The sequence below is a fragment of the Fusarium oxysporum genome, chromosome 4 (assembly GCF_000149955.1).
Source record: "Fusarium oxysporum f. sp. lycopersici 4287 chromosome 4, whole genome shotgun sequence".
Lineage (NCBI taxonomy): Eukaryota > Fungi > Ascomycota > Sordariomycetes > Hypocreales > Nectriaceae > Fusarium > Fusarium oxysporum.
Genome location: NC_030989.1, coordinates 1,829,289 through 1,850,202, shown reverse-complemented (window position 1 = coordinate 1,850,202; position 20,914 = coordinate 1,829,289). Strand labels below are relative to the sequence as shown.

General features: G+C 49.3%; 10 protein-coding genes across 10 annotated transcripts; 5 read left to right on the top strand and 5 right to left on the bottom strand.

Moving 5' to 3' along the window:
* Positions 1-99: 99 nt before the first annotated feature.
* Positions 100-877, top strand: FOXG_08022 (uncharacterized protein; the record flags this gene model as incomplete). The annotated part of the gene is made up of 2 exons (XM_018386739.1): positions 100-138; positions 200-877. 2 exons carry the CDS (start codon positions 100-102, stop codon positions 875-877), a joined length of 717 nt encoding a protein of 238 aa, XP_018243925.1.
* Positions 878-1,233: 356 nt separating this feature from the next.
* Positions 1,234-5,825, bottom strand: FOXG_08021 (other hect domain ubiquitin protein ligase E3; the record flags this gene model as incomplete). Its single annotated transcript, XM_018386738.1, has 3 exons — positions 4,354-5,825; positions 2,206-4,305; positions 1,234-2,156 (listed from the first exon to the last, which is right to left on the bottom strand). Exons 1-3 carry the CDS (start codon positions 4,973-4,975, stop codon positions 1,234-1,236), a joined length of 3,645 nt encoding a protein of 1,214 aa, XP_018243924.1. The 5' UTR covers positions 4,976-5,825.
* Positions 5,826-6,584: 759 nt separating this feature from the next.
* On the bottom strand, positions 6,585-7,506 carry FOXG_08020 (uncharacterized protein; the record flags this gene model as incomplete). Its single annotated transcript, XM_018386737.1, has 2 exons — positions 6,585-7,280; positions 7,328-7,506. 2 exons carry the CDS (start codon positions 7,504-7,506, stop codon positions 6,593-6,595), a joined length of 867 nt encoding a protein of 288 aa, XP_018243923.1. The 3' UTR covers positions 6,585-6,592.
* A 1,075-nt stretch (positions 7,507-8,581) lies between these two features.
* Positions 8,582-10,222, bottom strand: FOXG_08019 (30S ribosomal protein S10e). The gene is made up of 3 exons (XM_018386736.1): positions 10,073-10,222; positions 9,547-9,959; positions 8,582-9,490 (listed from the first exon to the last, which is right to left on the bottom strand). Exons 1-3 carry the CDS (start codon positions 10,109-10,111, stop codon positions 9,445-9,447), a joined length of 498 nt encoding a protein of 165 aa, XP_018243922.1. The 5' UTR covers positions 10,112-10,222; the 3' UTR covers positions 8,582-9,444.
* Positions 10,223-10,474: 252 nt separating this feature from the next.
* FOXG_08018 (uncharacterized protein) lies at positions 10,475-11,323 on the top strand (the record flags this gene model as incomplete). Its single annotated transcript, XM_018386735.1, has 1 exon — positions 10,475-11,323. One exon carries the CDS (start codon positions 10,475-10,477, stop codon positions 11,321-11,323), a length of 849 nt encoding a protein of 282 aa, XP_018243921.1.
* Positions 11,324-11,682: 359 nt separating this feature from the next.
* On the bottom strand, positions 11,683-12,302 carry FOXG_08017 (uncharacterized protein; the record flags this gene model as incomplete). The annotated part of the gene is made up of 4 exons (XM_018386734.1): positions 11,683-11,717; positions 11,776-11,839; positions 11,896-12,008; positions 12,251-12,302. The coding sequence occupies 4 exons, from the start codon at positions 12,300-12,302 to the stop codon at positions 11,683-11,685; spliced, it is 264 nt and encodes an 87-aa protein (XP_018243920.1).
* A 434-nt stretch (positions 12,303-12,736) lies between these two features.
* On the top strand, positions 12,737-13,404 carry FOXG_08016 (uncharacterized protein). The gene is made up of 2 exons (XM_018386733.1): positions 12,737-13,040; positions 13,094-13,404. The coding sequence occupies exons 1-2, from the start codon at positions 12,822-12,824 to the stop codon at positions 13,286-13,288; spliced, it is 414 nt and encodes a 137-aa protein (XP_018243919.1). The 5' UTR covers positions 12,737-12,821; the 3' UTR covers positions 13,289-13,404.
* FOXG_08015 (peptidylprolyl isomerase) lies at positions 13,209-14,070 on the bottom strand. Its single transcript, XM_018386732.1, has 2 exons — positions 13,662-14,070; positions 13,209-13,613 (listed from the first exon to the last, which is right to left on the bottom strand). The coding sequence occupies exons 1-2, from the start codon at positions 13,980-13,982 to the stop codon at positions 13,500-13,502; spliced, it is 435 nt and encodes a 144-aa protein (XP_018243918.1). The 5' UTR covers positions 13,983-14,070; the 3' UTR covers positions 13,209-13,499.
* A 730-nt stretch (positions 14,071-14,800) lies between these two features.
* On the top strand, positions 14,801-19,279 carry FOXG_08014 (uncharacterized protein). The gene is made up of 3 exons (XM_018386731.1): positions 14,801-15,324; positions 15,378-18,957; positions 19,012-19,279. Exons 1-3 carry the CDS (start codon positions 15,116-15,118, stop codon positions 19,054-19,056), a joined length of 3,834 nt encoding a protein of 1,277 aa, XP_018243917.1. The 5' UTR covers positions 14,801-15,115; the 3' UTR covers positions 19,057-19,279.
* Positions 19,280-19,652: 373 nt separating this feature from the next.
* On the top strand, positions 19,653-20,736 carry FOXG_08013 (uncharacterized protein; the record flags this gene model as incomplete). Its single annotated transcript, XM_018386730.1, has 2 exons — positions 19,653-19,806; positions 19,865-20,736. 2 exons carry the CDS (start codon positions 19,653-19,655, stop codon positions 20,734-20,736), a joined length of 1,026 nt encoding a protein of 341 aa, XP_018243916.1.
* Between the last annotated feature and the right edge of the window lie 178 nt (positions 20,737-20,914).

Sequence of the window (20,914 nt, the reverse complement as noted above, 5' to 3'; positions counted from 1 at the left end):
GAGCCGTCGACTTTTTGAAGCATTGCGACCACGGAACTGGTTCGATTCTGAAGAAACGCTTGCGTAACCTTTATAGATTAAAGGTTTGCGCAGTTCAAGATGAGGTCTCTCGGTGAGCGTTTCAACAAGCTTCGCGCTGTAAGTCAATTCTCGGGGTTCGCGTTGTAAGGATGTGGCTGACAGTTAATATAGAAGGTAGATATCTCTCCCACAAACGACGATCCGCGATCCATTGCTCACGATTGAATCAGCTCATTTCCTTAAGATGCGGCCCGGGTGCAGCAATCCTCCCCCCAGAGGTGACCAGAATACATATGGACTTTGCAACGAGCTTCAAGAACGGTCATATGGGCGCCAAGTTAGTCCATATATCAAGGTCTCTGGCACATCAACTGATACACCAAAAAACAGAAAGTTCTGGCGTGAGAACCTCCCCCGACTAAAATACCATAATCCCTCAGTTCCTATGATCGTCAATCGTCACAGCCGGAACAACAAGAAGCCTACACTCTCTATCTATCTCCGCAAACCCGACGCTTCAACCCCCGCACCCGCTACCCGTTCCCAGCCCTCCTCATCACGCAATAACATGTCCAAGGCTACACCACCGGACGCTGACGAGAAGATTATTACCGTCGATATGACTGAGAAACACTCCTCTCACATTCTTGAATACGTACTTGCCGAGACCCGTGCTGTCCCCATCAAACCCACCAAGGAGGAGATTCGTGAATTGCAGGAGTTGGACGCCATGGCCAGACAAGCCGAGGTCGACCGAGCACGTATGAGGAGTCTACGTGAGGAGAAGAAACGCGAGGAGGACATGCTGAAGCGAGCCCGGGCTGCTGGCGGTGTTGCTGAGGAAGAGGATTCGTGAAAAGGCTTTGAATGAAAGAGACCATAACGATGCTGTACAATAAATGTGTATTAACGAATGCCACATATCTGGCAAGTGTACAAGTTGGAAATTTAGAAAGTCCCACTACCTTCTGCTTGGACCCCTACGTTGGTCGATGAACGGATTGTTGGGCTGTCGCACACGTACAACGTACATTTCAATGTTGAAGAATTGCGATTCTCCGATAGAATCTCTTATAGACAAACGACTTCAGTTTCTAATTGCACCTTGAGAGGTCCTATATATAGATCTACACTCCCAAAACCCCTTGAACTACCTATCAAAACTCCGTAAATGAAATGAATGCTCATTCGTAATTTCATCAACTGTACCATTTACTTTATCCCAAAGCCCTCACTTTCATGAACAGCAGTCCACAATAACTTCTCTAACCTTTCTTTTGACTTGTATCGTGACAGAGATAGCACGTTGAAGCACGTTCGAGCAATGGGGAACCTGCCTTCATCCTCACCGAGGCAGGATATCTTAATCGGTAGTACAGCTGCACCCATAGCAGGAATTCGATCGCTACCAGTGATGAACAGGAGTAGTTTCCGTTGATCTTGAGATGTCGCCGCCTGAAATGTCTCCCAGAACCAGTCAATAACGGGTTCGGAACCATCTGGCTTTTTAGTTCCCCAGTTATCATACTCAGCAACTCCCCTTAGCGAGTTGATGTCAAGTGCTTCATCAGAGCCTCGTACAAGGAGTTCAATCTCTTCTGGCCTAAAGAGAGACAGAGCATTACCTCCACATACAGTGTAGAAACCTCGTTTGAAGGGTTCGAACTGTCTTGTTACAGACACATCGATTATGTACCGCACGTAAAGGTCCACGTATTCTCGACGGTTGCTGTTTGTGACAGGGATGCGTTCGCCTCCAGGGCAAAGGGGAACCTGCACCTGAGTACCGTATTTATCCATATCAATAACGAAATCGAGACAGAAGGTGTCTTCCACATTGCCTTCATATTCTAGCAACTGCCGTAATCCTCGAGCTAGTCGAGGCCGGTATTCTGCCAGGTCTTCGAGGGTATAACGCATGGGAGGTCTTGGGTGAGCTGATGCCCCTGTACCGTGTGTTGGAGCAGATGCAATAAGTTTTCGAAATGCAAAAGGAGGGAGAGCCACATCCAGAATAGTCGAGTTGTATATAGCAAGTCCCATCACGACTCCGACCAAGAAGAACTGATCGGAGGTTTCAAAAGCGTTCGGGTTGAAATAGCAATACTGAGAATCCTCGTCATAAAGAAAAAGGCCTATCGAGAGTCAGCAGGGCCCCTGTTTCTATTGGGCAATTCGGCTTACCATGGTCGGGATTGAAAACTTCTCTGGCCAGAAGTAAAAACCATTCTTTCCGTAGACCACCAGCATCTACTCCCTCCTCACCACTAAAGGTAATACGAAGACCCTTTTTTATATCCTCGCTCCCACTTCCAATCACCTCGCTGACAGCTTTTAGACTATCATCCACCAGACAATCTCGGCGAACAGTTAATTCGAGGAACTGGTTGATAGCCTTGCGACTCATGATACTATCAAAAAAGGCGTCACGGGCTTTGCTCTGCATCTGGCGCCGAGCATCGTGCTCAAGAATATGGTTCTTGGCCCATATGCTCAAAAGGAATGGGTACTGGCAGAACGTGAACTTGCTCCTACGAGCTTCCCAATTCTCAAAGTCCGCAACTAAGTCAGTGTAGTCGATCATTGAATTGTAAAAGTCGCTCGTTGGTAGGATTTGTCCGTGAGAATGAACAGTAGAGCGACCCTCGGCCGAGCCCGAAGGGGATTCTTCATTTCTCCGGCTGTGTGGCAAGTTATTGGCAGCGAAGAGGAGCGCCAAGACCCGCGAAGAAGCTCTAATCTGCCAATCTTCGGCATACATGATTTTCTTTTCAGGCTCCTTGGCCTTCTTCGACGAGTTTGCGCGGTGTATCTCATCGTAGAGGTAAGCTCCTGAGCGCCCTTCTTGCATTTGCGGTATCAGGCCAGCTGTGATGTCAACTTTCACCTCTTGCTTCTTTCCACTCTGTCGAATCATCCGATATGTTAAGAAACCAGATGCTAACTCTTTGGTACGAATGAAGCGAGAAGGGTGATGTCTTGAAAACCAGGCGATTAACTGGTTATGGCATTCAGCCGACGAGTTTGATACTAAACCCACTATGCGCTTGATGATGCCAGAGTGTTGCCCAGATAAAGGCCCAGATTCAGGGGTGCTGGCTTTTCTCTGCTGTATTGACCTTGGGCCAGAAGGCAAGTTTTTCTCGAATTGTAGAATTCCCCGAAACAATGTTTCATGTTCGTGTAGTAATGGGTTTTCTAAGATGATTAGGAGAAACCTCAAGTCTGCTGGATCCTTCAATGGCCTTCCAGGTCTTCTTAGAAGCATTTCGGTTGCTTTAAGGAGAACTCGCCGAGCATGTTCTTGGCCCTGCAGTAGTTCCCGCTCCATTAATTGCAATTCTCGTTGAGAAGGGGTTAAAAAGCCTTTTCCTTGACACATCTCCTCGTAAATTGCAAACCATCCCTTAGCAGGATTCACGATAGTGGTGTACCATTTGATGAGATCGCCCCAGCTCATTTGCGGTGTCTTCGTGTTGACCGGTGCGCTTGAGAAACTCCGTTCCACACGGTTTGTCGACGGCCGTCGAGGCCGAGAGTCTTCTTGGTTTCCCATCCACCATGTCCCATTCTCGGCAAAGTCACCTAAAAGTAGCAACTTTGGATCGAGGTCGCATGATCCATCTTCAAATTGCGGAGTAAACTGCTCCTCTCGTGGCTCACGAGCAGCATGGTTTCCTGAAGGCTCGCGACGATGCCCTCTCTGTTCACGAGGCTCACTAGGTAGCATAGGCTTGCGACGAGTTGATTCGCTTCTACATCTAATGGGCTGGCGGTGGGTATGCGTTAGGAATGATGAGTTAATACATTCGAATGAGCCAAAGCAGGCTACGATGTAGTCTTCCAAAGCCTTGAATATCCTTTTCGGGTCAACCTCAGATTGATCCAGCAATTTACGTTGCTCTTTTGGCTCTTTTGGCCCGCGTTCTTGCAATATCTTACGTACTGGAGGTCTTTCGGTGTAAGAAGAAGAGAAGGATCGCATTGGCGTAGGGTTCGGTTGGGCGGGACTCGACCGTAGTGTCGGTTCCTCATCGAACGCATAATGAGAAACCTGTATAGTAGGGGACTCGGATGAAGGCGCTGCTTCCTGTCTAAAATCGACCGGCGCAAGGCTTTGGCCAGCAGCCTGCATTCGGCTGCTAAATGACAACTTGCTCTGCGGCGGCGGTTGTGGCGGCGCCTCGGTGGGAGGTTCAGGAATTGAGTGCAACTTCTTAGAAAGGAAGGATTGTATGGATTGTTGAACCAGTCGCTTTGTCTGTTCGATCGAGATATGCGGACCTGCACCTATATGAGTGATTGTCCTCTTCCTTTTGCCTTTGCTCCTACCTCGAGTTGGGACAGACTGGGTGGGATCCTGGCTTGCATCTCTACGCGACTTCGAACCATCATGGTCTGCACTCAGAGGCTCCAAATCATTGACTGTAGTACAGATCGTGCATTTGAACACCTTGAGCTCCCGCGGCCACCGTACTAACGAGCCACATGTCATGCAGTTGCCTGTCGTAAAATCCTTACTTCCTACAGGGCCGTTTCGAGTATGAGAAGGGTTTCGAGCGTGCGTCTTTGGTGCTTGTCGAGGCATTGCCGAGTCATCATCTGCAAAACCCAGGTCAGGCGGTGGTGCGCCGACTGAGTTCTGTCTCTTTTTCTTGCTGCTGAAGAGAGAAGGGAAAGGCTGGCTCATAGAGCGCGTGTGCTGTGGCCGACGAGGTTTGGAAGATTGAGGTCGCGAGGGATGCAAGTCAGACTCGTCGGAGCTGGAATCGGCGTTGGCGTTGGAGAAGGATAACTCGAGGCGATTCCCGTTTGATGTATTTGGCAGATTCGTCGAGTAGAGCGCAGGTAATGTGGTAGGCGTGTGTAAGGCCGTATTGTGAATTCGACTGATGAGGTCACCGTTAGAGTTGTTGTTGGGTTGCGACCCACGACGACTCGACCAGGGAGCCATTTCTAGGGAAGTTACTAAGGATTCAGGGAGGCGATCTCGTGCAAGACACGAGACACTTGTCGAGATAATATTCTGCAACTTTTGGAGAATGGTTTGAAGGAAGGAAAAATATTGAATCAGAGTTTAAACGTCTTTTGTCAGTCAAGCATGATGGACATGATCCAAAGTCAGCATGTTCCAAACGGGAGTTGACGCCAGCAGCAGACAAGCCCAATTCAGCTCGGCGAAGTCAGCCAAACAAACCCATGCTTTGTCCTCTGGCACCTAGTCTCCAAAGGGTGGAGGAAGAAGAAGAAGAAGAAGAAGAAGAAGAAGAAGAAGATTAAAATTGGGTTAACGAGTCTGCGGAAACAAAGCAATGAACGATGAGTGATGGGTGCAGCTCAAGCCGTGGCTGTGGTTGGTGAAACAAGCCCGGTTTGCACGTATAGGTAGTGCTGATGAGTAAAGATATTTAGGATTGGATCCAATACCTTGTTTAGTCTATGAAACCCAATGGCCGTAATAATAAATCGTGTGCAACGCGCGGCCGCCGACTTTTGAGTTCCTGATTATCTTGGCCCATTTTGTTCTGACGAATTCATCACAGATCCTGACTTTTCCCCTTGTCTCTCAGGCGTCTCCGCGACACCCGGAAATTTTGGGCTTTGAACTCCAATTGAATATCGCCTGTAAACGCCGAGAAGCAGGGGTTGACGAGAGGCTTGACGGATACGGGCATTACCAGGGCTTCCAAGCAAACGTGGAGTTACTGGCGGCCAGTGAGGAATGGAGAGGACGAAATATGAGATTCAGGTGTTTATCAGCTCCTCTTTCACCGCAATGGGAAACGTGAGTATCCTGCGTTTTTACAGGTTTGACAGGTGAGTGTATCTTTTTTAAGACCTCGTATCATGTTAGTGGTTGGCTTCTTTAACCCGGTCCAATGATCGTGAAGCTAATGACCGCATCTGGGTTTAATAAATTGGATGCTGTGTTGCTCTATTTCGTATCTTTACCGCTGCAACAACCCAAGTTTGAGACTGCACTGCAAATGCAACCAATACAACTTTTTGTTAATAGAATTCTTAACTGCAGAAAAATGGCAGTGTCTAGGGAGACGTTGTCCTCCAATTTAATGAACAAAAGAGATAGATCGAAACGCGCCGTTCAGTTGATTCCACTGTCTCCAGTTGGGTCCCCGCAAACGATCCATGTCTTTGGTGGTAGACGCCGGCCGGCCGAAGCCGGCTCTTATTATGGAAGCATCATCAACAAGGCTGCTAAAGTGAATGGCAGTGGAGCATTTATATGCAAGACATAATCGACATTGTGGGCTCACACTTAATAAGAGGCTCTTATCTTGTACGAGAATTACAAAGAAAATGTCATCTGAGTCTACAAGGTAACAAATTGTTGACAAAGCTCGGTCATCTTGACAAATTATTGGAGGAGATTACCAACGTTGGTGTTCAATCCATTGCCAACCCTGAAACTGAAAATCTGACGACCTTTATTGTACATCTGACTCTATGCCAATGGAACCTAACACAAGGTATCCGGAACTAGGTCAGATCCATAGACAAGAGACCCAATATCAAATCCTTATCACCAAGGTACGGTTTCCCGAAGTGTGTATCAGCACCACAATATCTCCACGCATTTCGGTTCCAAGTCAACGGGGACATCAATCTCTCTTATGGTCTCATTGAGCCATGACTTTTCTTTCGCTTCCACGCCGACTCCAACAAGCCTGATTCTGTTTGAGGCCACCGCCCCATCTCGTGTTGTCCCCTGTAGAGTGAGTTCAGTCTGGCCTGTGGCAATGTTCAGTTCACCTTTCAGCTCTGCCAATGTTTCACTATGGCCGTTTCGAAGCTCGAAAATACAAAAGCCATGGTCAAGTTCGACAGGGCCTGAGCAACTCAAGCCGAATACGATTGTCACGTCATTACCTAAGCGCGAAAGCTTCTTGACTGCCATTCTAGGTCCTCCAATAGCCTTGAGTGGCATATCGAGACGGAGGTTGCATACAGACGAAGTACCAAGTGCTCTGACTGTGCAGTTGTTGTTTTCGAGTTGAAGACTGGTTGCATCGTCGACTATAATGCTCCGAATAAAGGCACAGTAGTTGGTATAGTCGGTGATCTCGATACGCTGTTCCTGAGCAACAAAGTCTGTTCCCCAGAAATTCGTCTGGGTTTGGGGTAACTTGATCTGTCCAAATACGGTCCCGTTGAATGAGAGGGATGCCTCCGTTGTTATGATGGTGCTAGAGATCGTTCCTGTCCCAAACATGCGTCCCTCAATAACAAGATTGAAGGAGCTAAAGCATTAACAAGCCATAGCATAAACGGAGGGCGTTGCGCTTACTCTTCAGTAGCATTGCTGATCTTGAATCGAGTGATCCGAAGCTTTGCAAGGTCCAGCAGGTGCTGTACAATAGCATCCGCAATGCCTAACGGTGAACAAGGTGCCCTTCTGTTAAGGTTTGCAGAATCAAGGGCCGTTCGGGCATACTCTTTGAAGAGAGGAGAGCTGGAGATAATCATGACCGGCGATTTGCTGCGGATGACGATTCTTAGATTCCTTGGCTGGTAAGTTCCAGAACTAATGGGAAGTGGAGGAACTACAAAGAATATAAAAGGTAATAGATAGTAAAGAACTGAAGCGACGGTGCTAAGCTTAGGAGTCCATTGCAAGCCTATGCGTCAGCTACAAGTGTTTGGCAGATGTAAGCACTGCTCGATAAAGATTCAGGACATGCACAAATCAAGGCCATCTTATATATAATGGAGATATAATGTTAACGTGTTGATAATTTCCGCTCAAAATATGATTACCTGCATGCAGATATCTGACTGTATGCCCATCCCCATCCATAAACTCATACTAAATGCTGAGGAAAAAGGCGCGTAGAGATATAAACACCAGTTCATTGCTGACATAAGACCAATCAGACAGCATTATTTAATTCTTATTGTATTCTTCGCCTAATGGCAAGGCCTAGACCAGGTTTCCTGTCAGCTTAGAGTTATGATTAGGTATGCTCCTGTTGTGTCTGTTGCTGACCACAACACATCGTTGTTGGAACAGGCAGAATTCGTCTTCTCTAGACAAGGTACTAGATAAGTCAAGAATGTTTAAGAAGTCTTATTAAAAAAGAGTCCTCGAAAGCATTGGCAATACGTACACTAAGTCAAAGTATGTGAAAAGGATAAACATAGCAATATGGTGTGGGCGGACTTGAGCCAGCAGTCTCTAATACTAACTATCTATATCTTTTTTCTATAAAATGCCCTGGTCAATGAGCTCTGTGGGTTGCAAACCTGCCACGAGGGGACTGTTTTTACTTCGACCAATGTTGAGGGCTTGGTTGTTCGGTATTCTATAACTCCCGGGATGCATATAAAGAGTGTTATGCCTGAAGGGGATCTGAATGACGAACAACATGCTATCTGTTATATTCAAGTACTCAAATTTTACTTTGAATCTTCACGCATGTCTTCTCACTCTCCGCCGATGTGTCATATATCAGGGCTGTAACAGAAGTCACCGACAACCAACGCTTCTGCGTAATGCAAAAGCATGTCTTTTAGCAATGAACTTGCCACAGAGTGATTCTCATTCATTGTATCTAGTAGCTTACCCTAAACGTCTTGGCCCCTTGCTGCAAACATAGCAAATACGTCGAGCAATGATAATGACAACTGAACGCACCACAAGAAGAAGGTATTTAGATCAGTAGAGTTACCTCCTATCAGATACCTCGCTAATCAAAGGCTTGCGTTGATACGTAGACCTTCCAAGCTAGCTAGGTATATTGACAAATCTTAGTGACCAGAGACCAAGTTCTCATTACTTGGTTTCATTCATGATCCTGTGACATGTTGGTAGTTGGATGGTTGGCTGAGACTGCCCAATAAACAGATTTAACATCACTGACGTATCCATTGATTTGTCTCATATCTAAGAGATCCGTTCAGTTTTTCCTCCAAGAACAATCCCAGGCCTATTATAGTACGCTATACATAAGGCATAAGATCCTCAGTCCAGCATTGAGTACGGCACATCCGTGGGAAACCCTTCCGAGTCATCAGAGCTAGATCAAGATTTCAAATAGCCACGAGATCACAATCAATTACACGGCAGAGCAGGAGTTCGGATTGGCGGCACGGATCGTTCATTCAGACGTGCCTCGGTGGGCGTTTGGCATAAACATAGAGGTCTCGTCTCACATCACTGAAAAGATTGACGTCTTCACGAATCTCCCGAGCAATTATCTCGTTTTGACGGCGGCAAACATTGACCCTGATGCAAATGATTCCGAGGTTCTAAAACCCTCAAACTCCCACGGTGTCCCCCACGCAACGCAACCCAGTCACACGAGCGAAACCCATGGTAGAAATTGCCCTCCATTTTTTATGAGTACATGCCGATACCCTTCGAAATGCATCTCATTCGTGACCACCTAAAGGAAATGGGTTCGTTTAAGAAGGGGGAGCAGCGCCACGTCCACGGCCAAAACCACCACGGCTGTATTAGTTGTTAGCAATTCGTCCCACATCCGTCAACATCGAAGGCCAACTCACAACTGAGGAGCGAACTCGCCGGGAGCACCACCCTCCTTGCCCTCGCCAGCATCCCTTCGTCGGTATCCACCCTCACGGTCACCTCGGTCACCACCACGGCCGCGGCCGAAAGGTCGTCGCTCGCGCTCACCCTCGCCGAGCATGCCACGGGGAGGAGCGTGCGATCGTTGTTGCTTAATGTGGGTAGCGGGAACGATCTCAGCGGGGAGGTGAAGCCATTCGCGAAGGTAGTCGAGACCCTCGGGGGTCAGGGTGTAGTAGTAGTATTGCCAAGAGAACTGGGTCTTGACATAGCCGCGAGAGTTGAGCGACTGCAGAGCCTTGATAACGAACAGGTTCTTGGTGTCGATATCAGGGTGCTTGGGAAGGTTGAAGTCCTTCTGGGCGACGAGAACACCCTCGCGGAAGAGGTACTGCCGGGAAACTGTTAGTTATGTGCGCTATGATTTTGTGCTTTCTTCTGTAGCTCGCAATTCTCCGCCGTCGTCGTTGCGCAGAGCAGCTCGTTGAATGTGATGGTTATTACCTCGTGGATCTTCTTGCGGTCGGCCTTGGGAATCAACATCGTGGCGGTATTTGCTGCTCGTCGGAAGGGTCGATGTTGGAAGGTGGCAGTTTAGGAGGGACGAAGGCGAGATCTCAAAATGATAACTTTTGTGGGCGGAAACCCTACTAGAAATGTGCTGTAGCGAAGTGGGGTGGAGACGGGCTCAATTTGTGGCTGGCTTCACGTGATGAGGACGACTGCGTTGTGGCTGACGCTATAGGTGTGGCAGTCGCATAGTCTCATGGAAGGGCCCGCTTATCTGCAAGGTGCAGGCCATTTGCATGACAAACAGCCAAAGCGGCCTCGAATCTTTGCGACTGGCCTTCTCAATCATTCATCACGGCGGCCTCCACCATCTTCAAACTAAATACATCCCATACCATGTCTCCCCGAAACGTGAACGTGCTGGTCACTAGCTTTGCTGGTCTAGGACTACCACCGACCCTCGTTCTTCCTCTAGCATCATCGACAACAGTTACAGAGCTGCGCGAACGCATAGATGATCGACTCCCAACGACTCAGTCAAGACTCATCCTCACCACACTATCCAACAAGCAACTTCCAGCCTCATCAGACTCTCCCATCTCGAGCTATCTCTCCACCGCCCATGATGAATTCCTTTCCTTGCGACTCGCTGTCCCCCTTTGTGGTGGCAAAGGTGGTTTCGGATCTCAACTTCGAGCCGCGGGTGGTCGCATGTCTTCGCGCAAAAAGAAGAGCCAAGAGGACCACGGATCTAGCCGAAACCTGGATGGGCGACGTCTGCGTACTGTAAATGAGGCTAAGGCTTTGGCCGAGTATCTAGCCATCAAGCCCGAGATGGAGAAGAAGGAGAAAGAGAAGCGCCGTGAGCGTTGGGAACAGATTGTTCAAATGTCAGAGCAGAAGGAGGCTGAAATTAAGTCGGGCAGCAAGAGTCGTCTTGACGGTCAGTGGGTTGAGGACAAGGAAGAGAGCAGTGAGCGAACTCGTGAGGCTGTTCTTGCTGCCATGAAGGCTGGTAACTACAAAGACAACTTGCTTGGCACATCTCACGATTCAAGCTCTACACAACCAAGCAACGACCAATCCGGTTCAGATGAGGACAAGGGTACATCATCAGAGCAGTCAACGCCGCCCCCCGCCGAAGGAGCCAAGGCCGATAAGGGCAAGGGCAAAGCTACGACATTCTTTGGATTCGATGAGGACGATGAATTTATGAGTTCAGACGATGAGGATGAGGAAAAGTGATGGGTCTCGTCATCATGATCATCAAAATTGGGGATTCGCCATTACGACCTATACTGGCCAATCGCAACAGCCATTTTTTGGATTACGGAGTATGGAACCATGGAGTATTATCTGGGAATTTGGATTACCAGCGCTTTTGCATGAGCCTCACATAGCTAAAATGATATCAATAATCTCATTCGACAATCTATCACTTAAGACTCGAGACGTCATCACAATGCGGAAAGCCAGCATTCAAAACACAACAGTCAATATTTGGGGTTAGCTTTGAAAGCAATATCACAAATGATACAATTGCAGTGTGTCTGCTCTGACTCTTCTAACAACATCCACTAATCCATCCAATCTACGGGGTCGGCTTAGGCGTCGAGCTTGACGGGGAAGTTTCCGGCCTCTGTGCAATGCGTTAGTCTTTATTCGAGATCGATTGGAACCACTGGGTTTCAACATACCGCGCTGCTCGTCCCAGCGCTGATACCAGCCGGAGGGGCAGAGAGATCGGTAAGACAGCCAGAACTAGACGTCAATTAGCATGGACGTCGCCGGTGGAGGTGATGCTCGGCAACTCGTACCTGGCGGCAAGGCGCAAAGTCCTCACCCTTGGCGAGAATGCACTTGTGGTAATCGACGTAGTTTTGCCAGCAGTGCTTGGTCTGGTTCTGGTTGGGGAAACGAGCGTCAGTGCCTATGAAGTGTTAGATCGAATCGTGGTAATTGATGTAAGTGCAATTGAGTATCGTCGCCGGGGTCGCGTAATCGCAGTCTGTCGTCGAGGAGAAATCGGTGGTAATGGTGGTGCTGGTCGAGGGATTCGGGCTTACCAGCTGCGTAGAAGTGTTAGCCTCGGAGCCAAATCAGGTCATTTTTTCGAGCCCGCAACGGCAGTACCAACAGCGGGATTATCAGGGAAGCAAGCATTGAACATACCAGTGACAAACTTGAAAGGCTTGGTAACAAGCTCCTGACCGTCGTCCGACATTGTGAATAGCTTTAAGAGGAATTGACTTGGAGGAGGGGAGATTCTTCTGGGGTCAATGACGGCGAGTATGGAGCTCGGTGCGTTTAGGATGGAGAGGTTGAGTAGGTATCCAATGTCGACGTTAGTAGAATGGATGGGTGTCGGCTCGAATCAAATCAGGTGGTTCGATTTCCTTCCGGGAGAGCTCAGTGTGTGCCTCAGGCTACCTCGGGCCAATGGCGTATGGCGTAAGGCACCCATCTGGACTGGTGGGCCTGCTAGGCTCTAGCAATTGCACATCAGCAGATGTTCGTTCGCTCGGCCAACTCCAAACACTCCTTCCAAGGCCGATAATTTCCAATTGAACCATCACCTCTGGACTTTGATTCCTTAGACCCTCCCCACTCACTCCAAGATGCGTTCTACCACTGCTCTTCGAATGTTCAGGCAGACGCCTCGCATGTTGCGACCCGTCCCCGTGAGTATCTCCAAATCTATGCAATCGTCTGAGGGAACGAGCTCTTTAGCCCTCGGCTCAGTATGACATCAATTGCTGACCCAGCTTCGTTTTATAGAAAGAGGACCAGGCTGGTACGTAATGCTACAAGTTCCCGACGATACTTAATCGAACGACCCGATTCTACAAACGCGGATGCGAAACTATCTCAATTGGTCTGCATACTGACAGAATCCAAGGCCATACCATCTCTCAGCGTCTCCGAAAGCTCAAGCAGATCCCTCCTGAGCTGTACCCTCTCGGTAAACCACTACGACTTAACTGAACCATGCCTTTGTCTAATGTCTATATCTAGCTGTCGTCGTTGGCTTCGCTCTCGGCGCTGCCGGCTACTCCATCTCTCGCAAGTTCATCGTTGATAAGAACCTCCGTCTGGCCCGACAGGGTCCTGCTGGCCGCCACGATGCTGGCCACGCCGAGGGCCACGCCGAGGGCGAGAGTGAGGGTCACTAAATTTGGCATAAAGATAGGGATGCTGTTGGGGAAATGAAATTGTTTGCATGTCCACGTGTTTTCGGAAGGACAGTACTGTACATTTCAGATGAGTGCGGTGGTAGGGAAACCCATCAGGTATAAAATCTGAATATTCTCGGTGATGATATGTTATCCTTTCTCGCCAGTAACCGTGAATCCAATCTAATGCCTTGAACGCCTTCGCTATGCCGGCAATAAGCTCAATAACAAACCTCCAACTTGTATCCTCATTCGGGTTTTGGTCCTGCAACGTCGAGTTGTTCCAATCCTTGCATAGGGTCAGGGCCAGCATCTGGCACTGTTTCCTGATCATCTGCCGCATGCTCGGCCAACCATCCTTCCTATAAATCATGTTAGTTTGCTTGTCAATCATTTCGATTATAACATACCTTCTCCCAAATAGCTGTTTTGCTACCAAGCCCATCCTCTGCGCTTTTGGGTGCCTTGGCCTGTGATACCTTGAGGACCTTTCCGAAAAACTCCGATTGATCCATATTGTCAATAGCCTCCTTCGCATCAGCTGCGTCTTCGAACTCGACATAGGCGAATCCTCTGTGTGCCTCTGTAGAGTTTGGCGCATCGGGTTTTGGTACTTTGACCTCGACTATCTCACCGAATGGGATGAAAGCGTCGAGGACATGACTCTGAGTTGCCATTTGAGATAGTCCGCCTACATAGACAGTGGCTTTCCAGCGAGCTGCGTCTGACATTTTGGAATGATATATGCGCTTTTAGTGATTAAAGAAGAATGGATGGTGTTAACGTAAGCTTGAAAGCCCTTGAAGTTGAACTCATAGCATTCACTCATCGTGCGCTTGAGTAACTCAGAGGTTCTGTGCTTATCACGTGATCATGGGAGCTTTCCGATCTTGACTTACAACATTTGGCTTCTGGCAGTTTCACGCTTATACTTGCCCAATTCATGCAGACTACCAATATAGATAAGTAGTTTATATTATCTTTAAAAATGTCCCTCAAGACATAATTGCCAATTTTATGACAGGCAGCTTTAATATTAAGGCATATGCTATCTTTCAGGGTCCTGTAAGTGAGTCTGACCAAAACATTGGCATGGTAATAAATCAAACACCGATTAACCTTTAAACTTCCGCACTTTTGCCATGAAGTAAATAGCTTGCTCTTTACTTTAAAAGTCAAAATGCCCATATAGCAATACGCAAAGTAAAGCCAAAAGCCCTAACGCCATATAATAAAATATAGTATTTGTTTTTCCACAATACAATATAAGGCATCATATACTAGGCCCAAAACACACAATAACCTTAATATCACACAGCTGCTGCCTTGAACCTTGAGATCCAACTCAACAAGCGGCCTCAATCCACGATCATAAATAAGATGTACCTTGCACTTTACGTAGCAATAGCTAGGATATCTCCGGCTTCTCTCAATTCATTCCCCTCTTCGCTGGTACTAACGTACCTATAGACATCATACCTTAGCTGATCAGGCTCTCTCACTTCACGTGACAAGTTGCCCCACCTTCTGGACAACCTACCTTACTCAGGAGGCACGGACGTGGCCACAGGGAGCTCAGGACTCAGGAGGAGCCAACTAACGGGGGAGAGCCAGCCAGCCTGCAATCTGGCATCATACCTCCCACTCCCACTACAGGACACACCTCCACCGACCTCGCCCTGCTTCGTTCTCCTTTTGAAGCAGTACTGCGGGCAGAGGCGACGATTCGTTGAGAACTTTATGGAGTTTTCTCAGCCGTAATTGTCCATTTTCTTGTCTTTTTAACTCGTCTTATTATATCGAAACATCATCCTGAGCTGGTACATTTGTCGCATTAGTCCCTAAACTCCCCACCATCACCATCATGGTGCGCCTTCGAGAGATTCCACGAACGGCCGCCTTCGCCTGGTCACCGGGTGCTGGGAAGCCAATTCTAGTCACCGGTACTCGTGCTGGAGCTGTCGATGTCGATTTCTCGGATGAGAGCAAGCTCGAACTCTGGGATCTTGCTCTGGATGATCAACAACAAGGTCTCGAACTACAACCTGTCGCTAGCATCAGCACCGACGCTAGGTAGATACTCAAGAATGCGCTTTTGAAACCTCATTTTCTGATCAACACTTCAGGTTTTACGATGTTGCATGGGGCCCTCCCAACAAGGATCACCCCAGGGGCATCATTGCTGGTGCCCTCGAGAACGGCTCCCTAGACCTTTGGGATGCTGAGAAACTTATTGCTGGAGAGTCTGATGCTTTAATTTCCCAAACATCAAAACATAGTGGCCCGATCAAGACACTTGAATTCAACCCCTTGAAGCCTCAAATCCTGGCCACAGCTGGCGCCAAAGGGGAGCTCTTCATCTACGATGTCAACGATATTGCCAACCCCTTCCGACTAGGCAATGCTGCTGCCCGATCAGACGACATCGAATGCCTCGCATGGAACCAAAAGGTCTCACACATTCTCGCCACCGGTGGAAACGGTGGATTTGTCACTGTTTGGGACCTGAAGACTAAAAAGGCTTCTCTAACACTCAACAACAATCGAAAGGCTGTTAGTTCCATTGCTTGGGACCCCAACAACTCGACGAAGCTCTTGACAGCTACCCCGGACGACAACTCCCCTGTCATCCTTCTATGGAACCTGCGAAACTCCAATGCTCCCGAGAGAACGCTTCAAGGTCACGAGTCTGGTATTCTATCCCTGTCTTGGTGCCAGCAAGATGCCGACCTCTTGTTGTCGTCAGGCAAGGATAACCGTACCATTGTGTGGAATCCTAACACTGGCGAGCGGTATGGCGAACTGCCAGAGGTGACGAACTGGACTTTCCTCACCCGGTTCAACCCTCACAACCCCAATCTTTCGGCAACTGCCAGCTTCGACGGCAAGATCACGGTGCAGACTCTCCAAAACACCAACCCTGATACTACTAAGGCAGCGGCCGAGAAGAACCTTGACGATGAGGACTTCTTCCGCGCTGCTCAGGACCAGCCTCAAGATGCCTCTTGGTCATTGGCCAAGGCTCCCAACTGGTTCGAGAGGCCCGTGGGTGCTTCATTCGGCTTTGGTGGAAAGATTGTCGTGTTCAAGCCCAATGCTACTCAGCCCGGGCAAAAGCGTTCATCGAAGATCTTGATCACTAACTTCTCCGTTGATTCTGACATTTCTACTGCTACCAAAAAATTTCAAGAGGATATCGCATCTGGCAAGATCTCTGAAATCTGTGCTGACCGGGTTGAGCAAGCCAAGACTGATGAGGAAAAGGCTGATTGGAAAGTGATGGAGACTCTTGTCGGCGAGAACCCCCGTAGCAAAATTGTCGAATATCTTGGCTTCACCAAGGACGACCTCACGAATGGCAGTGCCGAGGAGGCATCCGAAGTCCAAGATGATGAGGAAACCAAACCCTCAGATGAGGACGTCGAAGAGAAGAAGAAGAAGCGAGTCTCGAGCTTCTTTGATGGTGCTGAGGGCGATAGTGACGACTTCTTGTCCAATCTCGCCGCTACGAAGGGTGCCAAGACTGATAACCCTTTCCATCTTTTCAGCGACTCTGATACCGCAGTTGAAAAGAACATCACCTCTGCTCTGATGTTGGGTAACTTTTCCAAGGCAACTGAACTTTGCCTCAAGGAGGACCGTTTCGCCGACGCATTCTTGATCGCCAACTGTGGTGGTCAAGAACTTGTTGACAAGGTTCAGGCCGCGTATCTGTCCCGCAAGAGCGGTATGCCCAGTTACATGCGTTTGCTTGGTTCTGTTATAGCTAAGAACCTCTGGGATGTGGTCTACAACGCCGATTTGGAGAACTGGAAGGAGACCATGGCTATTATCTGTACATTTTCCGACCCTAATGAGTTCTCTGACCTCTGCGAAGCGCTCGGCGACCGAATCAACGAAGAGGGCGATCGAAAGGACGCGTCTTTCTGCTACCTTGTTGGATCAAAGCTCGGGAAGGTGGTGTCTATCTGGGCTGACGAGTTTGACGAGGCTGAACAGGCTGGATTGAAAGAGGAGTCTGAAGATTCCACGTTCTCAGTTCATGCTAGAACTCTGCAGAATTTCATCGAGAAGGTCACCGTCTTCCGTCACGCCACCAAATTCCAGGATAACGAGACAAGTTTGACCTCGGATTGGAAGCTTTCCGTTCTGTACGACAAATACACCGAGTACGCAGATATTCTGGCTGGTCACGGTCAGCTAGAGACCGCTCAGAAGTACCTCGATCTCCTCCCTTCCAACTACCCCGCGGCGGAATTGGCAAGGAACCGTGTGCGCCTTGCTACCAAGAAGCCTTCTGCTCAGCCCGCTTCGCGAGTGCCAGCCTCATCGAGCCGGACATCGTCCAGGCTTCAGCCTGCTGTTGGCTACCAACCTCCTCAACCCGCACCTGTGGTTGGCACTGTGCCTGGCTCTGTTCCAGCTAACCCCTACAGCCATATTGCCCCAAGCCCGGCTGCTCCCCGATCAACTGGGTCGCCAGCACAGCAATATCAACCCCCCTCAAACCCTTATCAACCACAGAACAGTTATGCTCCTCCTGCGCAAACTGGATATGGAGCGCCCAGTGGTTATCAGCCTCCTGCTCAGCCGGGTTACGGTGCTCCCGCCCCCCTGGCCCCCCCACCGATGAGCGGTCCTCCTCGAAACACAACACCTTCATCAATGACACCTGCAGCCAAGATGAAGAATATGGACAACTGGAATGATGTTCCTCTTGTCACCAAAGCCCCCCCGGCGCGCAGGACCACGCCCAGTGTCCAGCCTATCACATCTCCTTTCCCTGGCCAACAAGGCACAGGTGTACCTCCTCCACCTCCTGGCGCGTCTCCTTTTGGACAGCGAACTGGCTCGACTCCCCCTCCGCCACCACCCAAAGGATCAGCGCCGCCTCGCGTTCAGTCACCTCTAGCAGCTCCTCCACAAAACTTCCAGGCTCCTCCCCCTCCTGCTGCCAGTAGCCATAACCCATACGCACCCCCTCCTGCTGCTGCCGGCGCGATCCCCCCACCAATGCCCAATGTCGTTCCTCGAACAGCATCGCCGTACAATGCTCCTCCAGCAGGAGGGCCCCCCACTAACCGATATGCTCCCACTCCTGCAGCACAGCAGCAGCAACAGTACAGCCAACCCCCAGGGTCTGTACCCCCTCCTGGAGCCACAAGCCGTCCTCCCCCGGCTGGATCATTTGGAGCTCCTCCTCAGCAGTCGACGCCTCATAACCAGTATGCTCCCTCTCCATATGGTGTCCCTCCTGCTCAACAATCTGCACCTCCCACGGGGCCTCCTCCGACCGGACCTCCTCCCATGGGCCGACCTGGACCTCCTGGTGGACCTCCCGCTGCTTCCTCTCCCAAGCCAACTCCTCCTCCCCCCCAGGCGTCAGCCCCTCCCAGGGCCAGACATCCTGCGGGTGACCGCTCGCATATCCCGCCTAATGCCCAGCGTTTGGTGGACATCCTAGACCAGGATATGCAACGAGTTGCATCCAAGGCCCCTGCGACATTTGCACCCCAAGTTAAGGATACGCAGAAGCGGCTTGGCTTGCTCTTTGACCACCTTAACAACGAGGAACTTGTCAAGCCTGATACAATTGAACAGCTTACCGAGCTTGCCAATGCTATTGAGGCCAGGAATTACGAAGGTGCACACAGGCTTCAGGTTGAGCTTCAGAGAGACAAGACTGAGGAGTGCGGCAACTGGATGGTAAGTTCTTGTTGTGTCATATCTCGGTTACAATGCTAACTCGCCCAACAATAGGTCGGTGTCAAGCGATTGATTAGCATGAGCAAGGCTACCCCGTGAGCAAGCTTCTTTTTAGTATAACATGACTTATTGTGCCTTGCTTATGGATCATGTATGGAGGGTAGGGATGTGATGTTGAATAACTTAGCGCGTGGTGTGCATGGTTGGGGACGAAGTTTACATGAAGACACCCACGCCGAGGGTTTAGTAGAAGAAAAATAAATGACGACGTTATTGTGTGCCTGTCTAGTTCATAATACTGCCATGATTCTAAATCTCTGGTAATGTTTCTTCGAATAATACTTCGTAATCAACCATTGAATCCCTGAACTTCCGACGCGTCGTCTAATAAAGAGATGTGACTGTTTCAGTGAAATATGAAAGTAGAATATTTGTTCAGGATCAAGGTTTGAGAACATAATAATACATACAAATTCGAATACCATTTATTTATGAGTCAAAAGAAAATGCGAGGCATTGCGATATCAGCAAGTGAATCTCCAGGGTAGGTGACTTGTATCATCTTGCCCTATATCATGGCCAGTTGTCAATGGATCCCCACTCGACCAAAGTACCACATCATCGTCACCAGAGCCCATCAACACCAATATTTCAATATCGACACCAAAAAGACGTCTCCCAATAACTATCAAATCATGTCGGAGGCGACGCAAAGTCCTGAAGATGCTGCCGCCCAGCGAGCTGCTGAACAAGCGCGTCTTCGCAAGGAGCGCCGTGAAGCCAAGCTCAAGGCTGGGGGTTCTGCAAGGTTGAACAAGATTACTGGTCTTGGGGGTCGTATCCCAGGAGGTTCGATTCAGTTGTTCCATATAACTCCAGCTGCAGAGTTGCTAACCTTCTTTCATAGACCCAGAACCTACTACTGCGTCTACTGCCATGGCTGATGCCCCGATACCGACACCAGCACCAGCGCCAGCGCCCGCTGCTTCAGCATCCGCTGCGTCTGCCACCGCCGATCATGCCGACCCGGAAGAAGTCGATATCTCAGATCACTACTACGAGCCTAAGCGGACTGCCACTTCACGAACGAATGCACCTGAAATCACAGAACCCGCCATCTCAGAGGATCAGCTGCGGCAGATGATGCTTGGCTTCGAGCGTGGTAATGGCAGCGGTACAGCTAGCCCTGCACCCGGAGCAGCTGAGGAAGATCCCATGATGAAGATGATGTCCCAACTGATGGCTGGTGCTGGTCTTCCTGCTGGCTCAATGCCTCCTTTTCCTGGTATGCCAGGCATGGCACCCGGCCAAGGACCCCCCGTACCGCCCACAGCCGTCCGCAATAGCGCCTCTACAAACCTCTGGCGTCTTCTCCATGCCCTTGTAGCTCTCGGCCTGGGCTTCTACATCGTCATACTTACCCCCTTCACTGGCAGCAAGATCGAGCGTGAGCGTGCCGCCCTTGCAGGCACGACACCCGCCGATCCGCTCATTGCAGCCGCTGAGCCTGAGCTTGAGACGGAACTGGAGCACCGCAAAAAGCTGTTCTTTTGGACATTTGCCACAGCCGAGTCGCTGCTACTCACAACTCGCTTCTTTCTGGATAGGAGAGGCAGCCCCCCTTCTGGCATTGTAGGCACCGTGGTGCAATTCTTACCCCAGCCTGCCAAGGGCTATGTTGAGGTCGTGATGCGATATGGCCAGATATTTACCACAGTGAGGAGTGATATGCTGGCCTGTATTTTTGTGCTGGGGGCTGTTGCTTGGTTTAAGGGATAATGAGCTTAGTAGCATATAGACGCATTGCAGTTGAATTATCATCTTACATTACATACATGGCCTTGTGACCAAATCTGGTCTTATTGCTTAATAATTATACATTAGAATTCAAGTACTATTCTATGCAACGTTGCTCTACTGTACATATTGGTTACGACAAGAAAAAAAGGATGGGAAT

Bases quoted from the DNA above. Each gene is read 5' to 3' on its own strand.
- FOXG_08019 (XM_018386736.1), bottom strand. From the start codon at position 10,111: ATGTTGATTCCCAAGGCCGACCGCAAGAAGATCCACGAG. The intron at 9,960-10,072 runs GTAATAACCATC...GTTTCCCGGCAG, and splicing joins ACCGCAAGAAGATCCACGAG to TACCTCTTCCGCGAGGGTGT. The intron at 9,491-9,546 runs GTGAGTTGGCCT...CAACTAATACAG, and splicing joins GGCGAGTTCGCTCCTCAGTT to CCGTGGTGGTTTTGGCCGTG.
- FOXG_08016 (XM_018386733.1), top strand. From the start codon at position 12,822: ATGACATCAATTGCTGACCCAGCTTCGTTTTATAGAAAGAGGACCAGG. The intron at 13,041-13,093 runs GTAAACCACTAC...GTCTATATCTAG, and splicing joins TCCTGAGCTGTACCCTCTCG to CTGTCGTCGTTGGCTTCGCT.
- FOXG_08015 (XM_018386732.1), bottom strand. From the start codon at position 13,982: ATGTCAGACGCAGCTCGCTGGAAAGCCACTGTCTATGTAGGCGGACTA. The intron at 13,614-13,661 runs GTATGTTATAAT...CATGATTTATAG, and splicing joins AAACAGCTATTTGGGAGAAG to GAAGGATGGTTGGCCGAGCA.
- FOXG_08014 (XM_018386731.1), top strand. From the start codon at position 15,116: ATGGTGCGCCTTCGAGAGATTCCACGAACGGCCGCCTTCGCCTGGTCA. The intron at 15,325-15,377 runs GTAGATACTCAA...TCAACACTTCAG, and splicing joins AGCATCAGCACCGACGCTAG to GTTTTACGATGTTGCATGGG. The intron at 18,958-19,011 runs GTAAGTTCTTGT...GCCCAACAATAG, and splicing joins AGGAGTGCGGCAACTGGATG to GTCGGTGTCAAGCGATTGAT.